Here is a 14296-nt window from a genome sequence, read left to right on the forward strand (position 1 = left end):
ATCACCCTGGCCCATCCAAAATCTCCAAGAAGGCCCACAGGAGGGAGGAGCAGATGTCCTTGAGGAGCAACTACCAGGAGTTTTGGCATGTGGAAAGTATTTTCACCCCAAATGTTGTCTTACCTTGTCCCTTGCACAGCGTGACATACAGGCACAGTCCAGAGGCTGAGGCTTGAAGGAAAGTGGGTTTTTTCAGATATGACCTAGGGGTCTTGAACCTTCAGTCCTTCCTGTTTTCTTTCTGTGATTTTTTTAAATTTAGTTCATTGGGGCTGGAGCAATAGCACAGTGGGGAGGGTGTTTGCTGCTAACCCAGGTTCAATTTCTGGCATTCCATAAGGTCTCTCTGAGCCCACCAGAAGTGACTCCTCTGAGTGCAGAGCCAAGAGGAAGCCCTGAGCGCTTCTGGGTGTGGCCCCAAATCAAAAACAGCAAAAACAAATTTTATTCTAGAAAAAGCATCATGGTTTACAGAGCTCTTCATAGTTGAGGTTCAGACACAGAATATTCCAGCACTGATCCTGCCGAGGTCAACCTGGAGGGCCACCAGTGTCTCCTGAGCTCTCTTCCGTACCACTCCCTTGACCACTTTGTCTTGACCAGCATCCTTTTTTTTTTTTTTTTTGGTTTTTGGGTCACACCTGGCAGTACTCAAGGGTTACTCCTGGCTGTCTGCTCAGAAATAGCTCCTGGCAGGCACGGGGGACCATATGGGACATCGGGATTCGAACCAACCACCTTTGGTCCTGAATCGGCTGCTTGCAAGGCAAACACCACTGTGCTATCTCTCCGGGTCCCAGACCAGCATCTTTTAGGTTTGAAATTCAGGGTCTCCTGATTTCAGGGCTGTTTGTGATCTGGAGATTTCTGGTCTGTCCTAACATGTCACCACGATGAACCTGAACATCCCTCTCCTTTGTCCCCATTGCTTCTCCTTTGTATCTCCTCTCCTTTTCTCCCTAGACCCTGGGATTCAACCCTTCCAGTTCTGAGGCCAAGCTCTCCCTCATGAGTCTCTTGTCTCCCCAGGTCTGCCCGGAGAGAGAGGAGCCCCAGGACCTCGGGGTCTGAAGGGGGATGATGGGAAGCTGGGAGCCCCTGGACCAATGGGCATCCGTGGGTTCAAAGGTAAAGTTCCCCCCACACACACACACACCATCCTTCCTGTGCCCCACATTCCAGCCCAACCCTGATGTCGGCTTCTTAGGCCCGGCTCGCTCCCTCTCTCATTCTCTTCTAGCAGAAGCTTTATGTTTATGCTGTCCGGTCCTGCATGGTGTCCAAACCTCTGGGGTCACAGAATAAGGACACACCCCCTCAGTCTCCCTGTCTCCACTTTCTCAGTGATCAACATATTGACCTGTGAGTGCCACTCACACTTGAATGATGTTCAATACAAATGGTAGTACGGGCAATTAATAGCGTGTTAGGTGAAAGCAGAGAAAAAGCCTCACTCATGACCCCAGCCCAGTGGAGGATGGTCTACCTTGGATCACTAGGAATTTTCATTGTGTTTGCTGCCTATGATTGGGCCAGCAACATCTTCCTCCCTTATAGGATACACATTTACATTTGTTTAGGGGCTACACCTGGCAGTGCTCAGGGATTACCCCTGGCAGTGCTCAGGGGACCACTTGGAATGCTGGGGGTTGAATCTGAGTCAGTTACTTATAAGGCAAATGTCCTACCCACTGTGCTATGTCTCTGGCCCCGGGCCCACATTTTTAAGTTGTTTAGTTGGCTTTTTGTTTGTTTTTGGGTTTTTTAGGGGGAGGAGGTCACACTTGGCAGCACTCAGGAGTGTGCTCTATGCTCAGAAATCGCTCCTGGCAGGCTTGGGGGATCATATGGGATGCCGGGATTCGAACCACCGTCCTGCTTGCAAGACAAACGCCGCACCTCCATGCTATCTCTTTAGCCCTTAGTTGGCTTTTTTTTTTATAAGACAGATGACCATGTTGGAGCGAGATAGCACAGCAGCAGTAGGGCATTTTCCCTTGCATAGAGCTGACCCGGGATGAGCCCGGGTTCTGTTCCTGACATCCCATATGGTCCCCGAAGCCTGCCAGTAGTAATTTCTGAGTGCAGAGCCAGGAGTAACCCCTGAGTGCTGCCGGGTGTGGCTCAACCCCCTTAAAAAAAATGACAGCTGACCAAAGAAGTACATGCTGCTTAAAAACAAGCAGAGTGGGTGCCAGAGCAATTGTACAAAGGGGAGGACACTTGCCTTGCACATGAGTAGCATGAGTCCAATTCCTACTACCCCATAAAGTTCCAAGGGCCCACCAGGAGTGGTCCCTGAGCACAGAGCCAGAAGTCAGCCCTGAGCACCACCAGGTGTGGCCCAAAAACAAATCAAATAATAATAATAATAATAATAATAATAATAATAATAATAATAATAATAACCAAGGAGAAGTCATGGTACAGCTTGCCTTGTACTTGGCCCTTTGCCTTGCACAAAGCCAAATAGGGTTTGATTCCTGGCATCCCAGAGGCTCCCTTAAGCACTGCCAGGAGTGATTCCTGAGTAGAGTCAGGATTGTAACCCCCGAGTATTGCTAGGTGTAGCCAAACAAAACAAAACAAAACAAAAAAGCTGGACAGTCTGGATGTCCCTCCTACTGTGTGAAATAAACAAATCGATGCCTGCTGTCTGTCTCTCTGACTCTGTAAAACAATGGCCCTCAGTATTGGGAGCACATTCTGACTCTGTGAGAAGCACACCCTGATTCTATGGGAACACATCCTGACTCGCAGCCTGCCAGTCTTTACATACCGTTATGGTAAAGCTGACCTCACGTAAGGGCCAAAGCGATAGCACAGCAACTAGGACATTTGCATTACACACAGTCAGCCATTTTCTTTTTTTTTTTTTTTTTTTTTTAGGTCACACCCAGCGGTGCTCAGGGGTTACTCCTGGCTGTCTGCTCAGAAATAGCTCCTGGCAGGCACAGGGGATCATATGGGACACCAGGATTCAAACCAACCACCTTTGGTCCTGGATCAAGGCGTTTGCAAGGCAAACGCCACTGTGCTATCTCTCTGGGCCCTTCAGTCAGCCATTTTCAATCCCAGCATCCCATATGGTCCTGATACCCTGATACCACCAGAAGTGATTGATTCCTCAGAGCAGAACCAGGAGGAAGCCCTGAGCACTGCTGGGTGTGCACTCCCCTCCACCCCCACCCCCAAAAGCCTTGATTGCCTAAAGCCACATACCCCAGAATCTGCTGGTTTGCTCTCTTGTCCCAGGCTGTCAGCCATGGGTCCATCAGCTGTGGGTTCTGTTACACAGACACCTCTCGGACATGCCGGAAAGGAGAATTCCTGATACTTTATTCCTGCTGAGTGATGTGGAGGGTGAGAATGCTGACAGGGAAGAGATAGTCTGAGAGAAAATTCCACAAGTCCCTTGACACACCCTCAAGCTCTGCAGTTCTCTGCTGGTAGATGTGTCTGCATTTACAGCAGCAGATAAGGATATATAGATACACATAAATACACATATCCCTCTGTTTCTCTCCTTTGTCTCTGTCTCTCTCCTTTCTTCTGTCTCTTCTCTATCTTCTCTCTCTCCTCTGTCCTTTTTGTTTGTCTGTCTCTCTTTACTGAGCCCCATGCCTGCCTCCTCTACACCCCTCCCTGCTCCCAGAGTCCCCTTGTTGTCACTGACCAGGCTGGGCCCTTTGCTGCAGGTATCCATCCTCCACTCTTCAGTGTCCCATAATTGCCTCCCACAGCATCTCCCTAGCCACATCTCCATCTCTCATGACACTTCTCTTCCCTTTCAGGGGACCGAGGCCCTAAAGGAGAGAAGGGAGAGCGGGGAGATGGAACCGCTACTGCTGATGGTAAGAGCATTGAATGGGCATGACACTCCTTGATGGCGCAGCCTGGCCTTTGGGAGCAGAGTGCCAGGGATGCCTCTGGGCCCCCTGATTGTAATGCCTCCCGGGTTCTGGTGAGAAACGTGGGGTGGATGCCCCAGAGCTCTGTCAGAACATCCTCGTGCCAGCTCCCACATCACCTCCTCAGTCACCTGTGGAGACCTGGCTGGTCCCTGCACCCCTCCAAGGTTGGCAGGCTGAGGGTTCGAACCCCTGATTTCCCTCTGGGGACACTTGCCACAGGGTATAGCTAGAAATCTCAGAGGTGGGGGCCAGAGAGATAGCATGGAGGTAAGGCATTTGCCTTTCATGCAGAAGGACGGTGGTTCGAATCCCGGCATCCCATATGGTCCCCAGTGCCTGCCAGCGGCGATTTCTGAGCATACCGCCAGGAGTATCCCCTGAGCGCTGCCAGGTGTGGACCCCCCCCCCCAAATCTCAGAGGTGGAGCTTGTCTGAAGTCTGAGGTCTTTCTGACTGGAAAATTCCCCAAGCCCCCAACATGCTTATAGGGAAGCCACCTGATAAAAAATACCTCGGTAGGGTGTATCTACCACCCCCAAAGAACTCGTGTAGGAACTTGGAGAGTGATGGGAGAGTTAGTCTCTGTGTTAGGTTGGTGACTGGAGTTTCTCAGTCAGAGTCAATGACTGGGGTCTCTCAGGCAAGTTCACTGACTGGAATCCCCCAGTCAAGTTCCATCCATTTTCCTTCAAGCCATGTTGGCTGACCTGGAAGTGCTTCTGTCTAAGGAATCTCCTGGGAGATCACCCTCACCTGGCCTTTTCAGGCAAGTCACCAAGCTAGGTATCCATTTGTGGACACATGGCAACAGGGCCTAGTGCACACTACTTCAGGATGGCTCTTGAGAAACAGTTTCCCCAAACTGTTCAGCCAGAAGTGACTATAACACATCTGCCCCCATCAGGGGAGGGACCTTCCCTCAAACCCCCTGAATCATGACTTCTGATCCTCCCTTTTCCAGAGCAAGAATGTAGGCCCCCACTGGGAGAGTGGGGGTAACATCCAGAGCCCTCCGTTCGTGTGGCTCTCATCTGTGAACCGTTATCCAGGTCCCTTTCCAAGGCAGCTGTGGGCATCCTGGGGTGAGTCCCTGCCAGATGTGACCCGTGGCAGGGAGTCTGGTATTGAGGGAGCTGGGCACCCTTTTTGTCCCCTGCCCTCGAGTTTGCTGATGGCCAAGAGTGCCCTGAACACTGAGCTCTGGGAATCCAGTCACTCGAGTTGAAATGGTTGGTCAGGGGGTCTTGGAAAATTATTTTCAGCTGCCCTGGGAGGAGGGAGCCCTGCCTGCTGCCCCGTGAGCCAAGGGGATGTGGAGTTAAGGGAAAGGGTTAGGAAGGCAGGGCAGGGCACTAAGACTGGGCTGACTGACCACAAGGCTGATGTCACATCGGGCATAGGGATAGGCTACACCCTCACCAGAGCCGGAGCCCAGATAGACCAGTCTTGCACAATATAGCCTCCCTCCCCCCTCCCTTTTGCCCTGAACCATACCCAGAACATGCGGCAGGGAGGTGGGCCCTGGAGGGGGGTGGGCGCCCCTAGTGATGGTAGCCTAGTTGGGGTGGGAGCAGGGAGGCTGTCTAGCCAGCCTCCATTTCTGGGTTTCTCCAGGAAGGCTGGGACTTGGACTTCTCGGATTCTTGAATGATGTGTCCCATCCCAGCAGAAGTGGAGGGGTGCATGAGTGATTCTCAGAGGTGGGGATTAAGAATTTTAGGGCCTGAGGTCTAGGGGTGACCTAGCACACATTTGCATGTCTCCTACTGGGGTACAGTTGCTGGGATGGGTCTGTCTCTGGCACTCCCTACCACTGGCCATGTCCTTTTCCATTCGTGTTGACTTCTGACCACTCCCCACCTCTGGCCACACCTGATATCTGGCCATGTCCTTTTTTTTCCATTGGCTTCTGACCATGCCCCATTTTGGTCACTCCTTGTGACAGGTCATGCCCCCTCCCATTCACTTGGCTTCTGGCCACACCCTCTGTTACAGTCAGACCCCTCCTATGGTCAGTTTCCCAGGAACCCCAAGTCTCAGGCGGTTAAACTTTGGATCCCTGAGAACTGAGCTCTTAGCAGAGTCAGATATCACTTTTCAGAAGGGTGGGGAAATTGTAAGGGCCAGGGCGATGGTCACTGGTTTCTGGGGGGCTCTTAGTCATGGCTGGACTGGGCAGCCTCCCAGAGACAGGCCATGACTCAGGACAGGAAGTAGTAGGTTCTTGACCCCAGAACTCTGCTATCCCCCATAAACCAGCACTGAGCCAGGAATGGAGATTGGGTCTCAAGGCTCTTGCCTTGACTATGTGAGGTATGAAGCCCTTAGTTTCATCCCAGGGTGTGCCTGCAAAAAACAATTTATTTTTGTTTGTTTATCATGGGGGGGGTGGTCTGGTAGTGCTCAGGAGTTACTCATGGCTCTGTACTCAGAAATCACTTCTGGCAGGCTTGGGGGACCATATGAGATGCTGAGGATCAAACTCAGTTGGATCTGTTTTGGGTCAACCGTGCAAGACAAATGCCCTATCGCTGTGCTATAACTCTGGCCCTGGGGAAGGCCTTAATCAGCTGTCAGGTGACCCTGTTTACACCCAAGATCCAGTACCCTTTGCTAGGTCCTAAAGATGCTAGGTGGGCATCTCTAGTGACTAAACCCTAAAGTTTTTCTAGAATTAAACTAGAATCCTGCTGGGTTCCAATCAGAGGCAAGGTTTTCCTCTGAAGAGGAAAGATAGAGAAGATTTCTAGGATGTGTGGGTCCTTTTCCCCCCTCCCCTTCCTTTTCCTTTTGTTATTGTCTTTATTCACATATGGGGTGGTGCTGGGGATACAACTCGAAGACTCATAATGCAAGCCACTGATTTATCTACTCCATCCTTGGGCCCTTGGGTTCATATTAAGTCACTAATACAAGGTTATTTTTTTTGTTGTTGTTGTTTGGTTTGTTTTGGTTTTGGCCATACCTGGCTTTGTTCTGGGCCTGACCTCAATAGTGCAGAGGAAGATGAGAGTTGGTGACTTTGGTGTGTGATGCAGGGATCTTACCCAGATCTCTAGCATGCAAAACAGACAATGCCCAGCTCTTTGATCTACTTGCCAGCCCTGTAATACAGTGACTTTCAGAATAAGAGCTTAGAATGCAGGTTTCTGGGCTGGAGAGAGTACAACAGGTAGAGTGCTTGCCTTGCATGCAGCTAACCCAAGTTCAGTTCCAGGCACCCCATTAAATCCCTAAGCACTGCCAGGAATAATCCTTGAGCACTGCCCAAACAAACAAACAAACAGACAAAGAATAAAATGCAGGTCTCTGATTCCTGCTCAATGAGATGGGTCGATTTTGAGGGCCCCTAGCCTGCCCCAGGCAAGAACATTCTCAATAATTTTGTTGGATGTTTGGCTCTGGAGAAAGAAAAGAGAGAGCAAAGAAAAAGATGGTTACATATTCACATCTCGAGAACAGAAAGAGATTTGTTTTACCCTCCCCATATGGTCCATTTGCAGGAAAAATAAATAGTGTTTTTGCAGCTAGGGGGGTGGTTAAAGGGTTCGGTTTTGTTTAAATCCCACAGCGTGAATTTAAAGCAGGAGAGAAGCCCAAATTGTTTAAAGAACCTTCCTCTGTTTGGTTTCACATGGGAAAGAAAACATGGGGCAGAGCAGCCCAATCCGGGGTAAAGCCACCTCGGTTTTTCCTTGTGAGCAGCATTGGCCCAGAAATCTTGCCAACTCTGTGTGCATTTCCAGTACTTTTGGAAGTAAATTAGGGTCAAGGGGTGGCACCCCACTGTGCTGCGTGTTTAGAATCAGTGATCAGGGAGATGGCTTCCAAGTGGCTTCCCTGGCTGCTGAGTGTTCCGAGTTGGTTCAGAATAAGGGCCTAGGCCGAGCAATATCACGGCAGGAAGTGCCTTTGCTTTGCACGAGGTTGATCTGGGTTCAATCCCCAGCACCCCAAAGGGTTCCCGGAAACTCTGAGGAATGATTCCTGAGTGCAGAGCCAGGAGTAACTCCTGAGCGCCACCTGGTGTGGCCCCAAAACAAACAAAAAAAGAATAAGGGCCTTTGGAGCCCCTCAATTAATTCCTTTCCTCGCATCCCTGGGCAGCTGCTGGTGGTGGGGCCACTTGGAAGGGCACAGATGTGCCTCTAGTGGTAGCTCATATACTCCAGCTCCTTTGAGAAGGGAACCCCACTATTCCCCTGTCATTTGTCCTCTGCCCTACCCCATCTCTTTGCCCCTGTTCTTGTGTTGTTGCTGTTGTTTTGGGGCACAGGGCTGAACAGTACCAAGAACAGGCAATGAGGGAGGCCCAGACCTAAGCTGGACCTGGCAGGAGGGTCCTGGCTGCACCCCTGGTGGTCCCAAGTGTTGCTACATGTGGGGGATGTCTTCTCTGAGCCCAGTCCCCATCCCGGTTTTTTTTTTTTTTTTTTTTTTTGGTTTTTGGGCCACACCCGACAATGCTCAGGGGTTACTCCTGGCTGTCTGCTCAGAAATAGCTCCTGGCAGGCACGGGGGACCATATGGGACACCGGGATTCGAACCAACCACCTTTGGTCCTGGATCGGCTGCTTGCAAGGCAAACGCCACTGTGCTATCTCTCCGGGCCCCCCCATCCCGTTTTTAAGCCCATTTTTTCAGGGCCCTCTTTTCCAAACAGAGGATAAGCAGATGTGAGTTGGTGTGTGTGCGTGTGCGTGTGCGTGTGCGTGTGTGTGTGTGTGTGTGTGTGTGTGTGTGTGTTGCAGTGTAGACCAGCTTTCTAGAGGGGACCCCAAGGTTCAAGACCCCTCTGGCCCCATGTCCCCTGCAGTGTTCAGTACTGAGGCTGGGGTCTGGCCTTCCAGATGTTTGGGTTCACCCAGAGCCTATCTTAAGTCCTTCCAAAAACAAATCCAAGAACTTCTAAAATCCCCTGAGAGCCTGGCCCAGATTATACACAGCTGCTCCAGGCCAGGCCAGGCCCAGCCTCTCCCACAGAGGAAGGGCTTACAGCAGAAATAAAGGGTCTGGCTCCTTTAAGGAGCAGGTGGGCAGCTCCCAGCCCCCCCCCCCTCATCACTTAAAGAGCTGAGCACCCACTTTGCAGGCAGTGGGAGCCCTGATTTGATCACTGGTTCCAAAGGGGCCCACCCCCCAGCACTGCCAAGTGTGGTCACAGGTGGTAAATTGTGGGGGGTGGGGCTGCAGATTAAATAGCCCCTGTCAGCAACGGGACAAAGAGGAGCCTAGAGGCTTTCCCAGGAAGAGATGCCAGGTTGGATCCCTTGGATGCTAATGGCTGGGTTCCAAATACATTCCAAATACACATTCCTGGGTTCCAAACATATTCTAGACACATACATGTTCCTGGGTTCCAGGTACATTCTAGATGCATGTTCCTGGGTTCCAAAAACATGATTTTAGGAACAGTGCTGCCTGATGCCTCTGAGAGCAGCCAAAAGTCCATCCCTGTAGATGCTGGAGAGAGAGTATAATGCTGGCCTTGCACATTGGCCAGCTGGATTCACTTTCTGACACAATTTATGGTTCCTTAGCCCTCCAGGAGTAACCTCTGAGCACCAGCAGGTGTGACTCACCAAAAACCTCAGTGTATGGGGCCGGAGAAATAGCATGGAGGTGTGGCGTTTGTCTTGCATGCAGAAGGACGGTGATTCGAATCCCGGCGTCCCATTTGGTCCTCCGAGCCTGCCGGGGACAATTTCTGAGCCTAGAACCAGGAGTAGCCCCTGAGCACTGCCGGGTGTGACCCAAAAACAAAACAAAACAACAAAGGGGCCGGGAAGGTGGAGCTAGAGGTAAGGTGTCTGCCTTGCAAGTGCTAGTTAGGACGGACCGCAGTTCGATCCCCCGGTGTCCCATATGGTCCCCCCAAGCCAGGGGCGATTTCTGAGCACATAGCCAGGAGTAACCCCTGAGCGCCAAATGGGTGTGGCCCAAAAACCAAAAAAAAGGAAGAAAAAAGCCCCAGTACCTTTTTTTTTTTTCCCCGTTTTTTAGGCCTGGCTCTGTGCTCAGAAATCACTTCCTGGCAGGCTCAGGGGATTATATGGGATACCAGGGACCAGACCTGGGTCAGCTACATACAAGGCAAATGTCCTCCCACTGTGATATCACTCTGGCCCCTCAGTGTAGCTTTTTTTTTTTTTTTTAATAGGAGCCACACCTGCTTGTGTTCAGGGACTGGGATGCAGTGGGCATGGCTGTGACCAGGAACAAACTCAGGGTGCCAGCTTCAGTACTTCAGTACCTGAACTGTCTCCCCACTCCCCCAAAATTGCTATGGCTATTTCCAGGTATTTTGGGCTCCCTGCTGCATACACAGTGCCCCCACCCCATGCTCAAATACATGTTCTCTGCGGACATCAGGGTTATACCTCTGGGAATGCAGAAGGAGACAGTCTCAGGGAAGACGGTGCTTTATTTGCACGGTCAAGGCCCCCAGTTTTATCTCCATCACCTCATAGTCCCCTGAGCGCTGCTGAGAGCACAGAGCTAAGAGTGGGCGAATCCCACCCTATTTCACATGCATACTGGTGCTTTCTGTGCTTCCTGCTTGTGCCCTGTCAGAAGGCGCTTCTGGTCACACAAATCACAGGCAATGGGGAGCAAGAAGGGCACCTTCCAGGCAGACTCAGCTGTGCCGGGGGTGGGTGGGCAGAGCAAAGCGCTGGTCTTAGATGTGGCTTTTGCAGGAAGGAAACAGACAGTTGAGATCCTTAGAGAAGCCAGGAGGAGCTCTGCTGTTTATTTCGGAAAGCCCATTAGACAGACTCGGGGATCCTTCTCCTCTACCCGTGGCCACTGTCTCCCCCTACCTCTGAGGAATCCAGCCTGCCAACAATGCCCAAAGTGATTCCTAGCCAGCCCCCACTTGGAGATTTGGAGATTCTTCCCCCACCACCTGCTACATCCATGCGGGATTCCATCTTCTGGAGACTGATCTTTTGCTGTGGAACTGCAGAGAGAGGGAGAGTGGGAGGGACGAGGCAGTTCCTGGATCTCGAGGTCTCCTCCTTGCTCAGATACTGAATCAGGCTGGTCATCCTGGTGCCTTGACCCCTACACCACACCATGATCCCGAGGGCTAAGAACTGTCCATCCCTGCCATGAGCTCAGGCATAGTGCAAGATAACTTAAGGGGGTGTCTACTGCTTGTTTAATAGATGTACTCACTTCTCGTGGAAGTTGAAGGACTTGGTTCCAGTAGACCACTTTATCATGTGCTCTTGAGAAAGTCCCTGTTCCGTGCCTCAGTTTCCTCAGCTGGAATATGGCTGTGTCCCCAACCCCTTTTGGGAGAAGGCAGCCTGTAGAATTAATTAAATTAATAATAGTCCACTTCATTTTTCAAGCCTACCCTCCGAAGGGCCTGACCAGAAATACCCTCATTTCCTTCATGGGATGGTGCCTATCCTTCTCACCAGAGCCATGGTCCCTGTAGAGGTCAGGGCCAAAAGAGGGTCCCATAGGAGCCTCTATCCTCAGCTGTGGCCCTGCCAGCCTGGAGTTCTTCATTCAGCACAGAGGAAAGTTTTCTGTCTTCCATGGGCAGCTGGTCCCAATTATCTGGCTCCTCTCCTCTTGCAGCTGCAGAAAATCAGTCTGTTTTCCCACCGTCTTCCCTCTGTCCCCACATTTTCCTGCCTTTCTCCCTGGTGTTTGGCTTGGGCAGGGCCAGGAAGGCTGGAAAAATAAACCAGTCTGTGAGGGGCTGCGGGGTCTTCAGGCTGAGGCTAGCGCCCAGGCTCATCCTTAGAAGCCAAGACACCCGGGTTGGTGGGGTGACCAGATGTGCTCGGCTATCTGCAGACCTGAGAACTGGGAGAGAGACGTGCATGCACTGGGAGGCAAGCCTGACGCCTGGGACCTCATTATGGCTGGAGCCTGACCTCAGTACCCTTCATCTGCCATCTGCCTGTGCCCACTGTGCATCTCAGGAAGGAGAGCTGCTTGGGGGAGCGTCTGCTGGGAAAGGGGTGGAGCATCTGGAGAAGGGAGAAGCCTCTCAGATAACGGGCGTGACATTCAGGGAGGACCCTCCTGGCTGGCCTCCAGGGAGGGAGGTGCTTCCTATGAAGATGCAGGGCCTCTGGGAAAGGAAGTAGCCTCCGGGTGGGGCATGGCCCAGGAAAGGGCGGAGCCTCAGAGAAGAGAGGCTCCTCCCACGGAGCATGGAGGGGTGGAACCTCTAGAAAGGGAGGAGCCTCCCATGTATGGGTTATAAGGGGGGGGTTCACCTCTGACCTGGGACCTCAGTGACCCCACAAAGTGTCTCCATCATAGCAGAGTTAGGGGAGGCTCTGAGGTCTCCATGTGGACAAGCGTGGATGGTGCTTCCCAGGATATCCAGCCTAAAAGCTGTTTGAGTGGCTGCCACCAGCTTTTGAGCAGTCCTCTGGGTCCAGGGGGTAGAGCCTGGTAGGAAGATCTTTCACCGCTTGGCTTGACGCCCCCAGAGACTGGAGGAACACCCCCTTTGCCCCCCCCCCCCGAGCTGACCACAAACCCACAACAGGGTCAGTGGAGGACAGACACTCATCGGGAGGAGCAGAGATGGACTAGGAGGGATGGGCGAGGATGGCCGGGGTCAGGAGTGACACTGGGTGGAGAGAGCTTGCTGGCCTGTTAGATGTAGAGGGCAGGGCTCAAAAACAACAGCTCAGGGGTGCAGGCTGAGTGCCTGGAAGTCTGGGGCAGAGGCAGCCTGGGACTTGTGTTTACAAGGCAACACTGGATTATTGGCTGGTTTGGGGGCCACACCCCACACACAGTACCCCAGGCAATTGGATTTGTTCAGGAGAGCAGAACGTGAGTTCCCTGTACTAGCTCAGACAGCTTGGGTGTCTGCCCTCCACCCAGGCATATCCGGGGAGTCACCTCCAGGCCTTCCAAAGCCCCTGATCCCCACCAGAGCCTTCTCTAAGAGGCTTGGCAGGGGGGGGGTGGGGGGAGTGGTGTCAACCTAGGCATTACACAGACCCTTCAGAGATGAGCCACATGAGAGCTAGGGTCAGTCAGAAATGAACCTGGTTTGGAGCCCAGAACTGAATCCAAATCTCAAAACCAGTGTGCAAACACCCAGCCATGCCCCCCCCTCATTTTGGGGCTACACCCAGCAATATTTAGGACTTAACTCCTGGCTCTGCACTCAGGAATCCTGGCAGTGACCATGGACCTGATGGGATGTCAGGGATCAAACCTAGGTCAGCAGCATGTAAGGCAAGTGTTCTGCCCACTGTACTATCTCTCCGGCCCCAAGGCTCTCTTCGGGGCAGGGGCCCACCACAGACCTTCAGCTCCAGTAGCACTGAAGCCTACAGCCCTGGCTCTCCTCTTGAGTTTCTTCTGCTTAGCCCTAAGTCTGGGCTCCTGATGCTCCCCATCTTCAGGCTTCTCATTCTAGGTCTCCTCCATGCCGAGGGAAGTGCTTGAGCCCCCAGATCACAGCCTCTGTCTGACCCACCAATGCTAGTCCTCTCATTTGGGGAGCTGGGTGAAGGCTGGATGCCCTTTGGGTGGTCAGGCCAGAGTAGACCCATTTGACCCTTTCATATTTTGTTTGTTTTGAAGTGGGGGGGGGAGCATATCCAGGAGTGCCCAGGCTCTAAGCTCAGAGGTCACTCCTGTTGGGGATTGGGGGACCAGATGTGGTGCCAGGGATGGAGCCTGGATCAGGCTGCAGTCACTGAGGCCATTGACATGGCAAGCACCTAAACCCTGCACTACCTATTGGTCCCACACGACCTCTTGGTCCGCACTACCTTTCCGGCCTTATTAGACCCTTTTGAAAAGGGACGCCAGGCAGTGAGGATCGAGCTCAAAGCTATTGGTGGGAGTTGAATGGGGGAGCAGGACAAAGGGAGGAGATGAGGGGTTGACATTTACAGGGGAAAGTGGGGTCTGGCACACATCACCCATCTGCTCCTGGTTCCTCTGACTCTGGTCCTGCCCTTCCTCTCACTGGGCTGTAACAAACAGCCCATTCTCTGGGAATGTTTCCTCAGGCCTTTGAGGGGGATGGGGAGAGCTGCAATAAAGGTATCACAGGGTGGCTGGACCAGCCCTTCCGTAGGATTGGAGTTTGGTCAAGAGTAGAACTACTGGGCCGGAGAGATAGCATGGAGGTAAGGCGTTTGCCTCTCATGCAGAAGGTCATCGGTTTGAACCCCGGCGTCCCATATGGTCCCCCGTGCTTGCTAGGAGCAACTTCTGAGCATGGAGCCAGGAGTAACCCCTGAGCAACTGCCGGGTGAGACCAAAAAAAAAAAAAAAAGAGTAGAACTAGGAGGCTGGAGAGACTGCTCTGTAGGCTTAGCACTTGCTGTGAGTGCAGGCATGGCCTCAGAGCACTGGATCAGAGTCCCTCTGAGCACAGC

The 14296-nt window shown here is 52.3% G+C and overlaps 1 protein-coding gene across 1 annotated transcript in view; it reads left to right on the forward strand.

Moving 5' to 3' along the window:
- Positions 1–14296, forward strand: part of SCARA5 (scavenger receptor class A member 5) — a 47891-nt gene that overhangs the window by 28581 nt on the left and 5014 nt on the right. The window contains exons 5-6 of the mRNA XM_049771117.1: positions 1030–1128; positions 3795–3854. Coding sequence (XP_049627074.1) covers positions 1030–1128; positions 3795–3854 — 159 coding nt within the window. The remainder of the gene's footprint in view (positions 1–1029; positions 1129–3794; positions 3855–14296) is intronic.

This window comes from Suncus etruscus, chromosome 4 (genome assembly GCF_024139225.1).
Source record: "Suncus etruscus isolate mSunEtr1 chromosome 4, mSunEtr1.pri.cur, whole genome shotgun sequence".
In the NCBI taxonomy this organism is placed as follows: Eukaryota; Metazoa; Chordata; class Mammalia; order Eulipotyphla; family Soricidae; genus Suncus; species Suncus etruscus.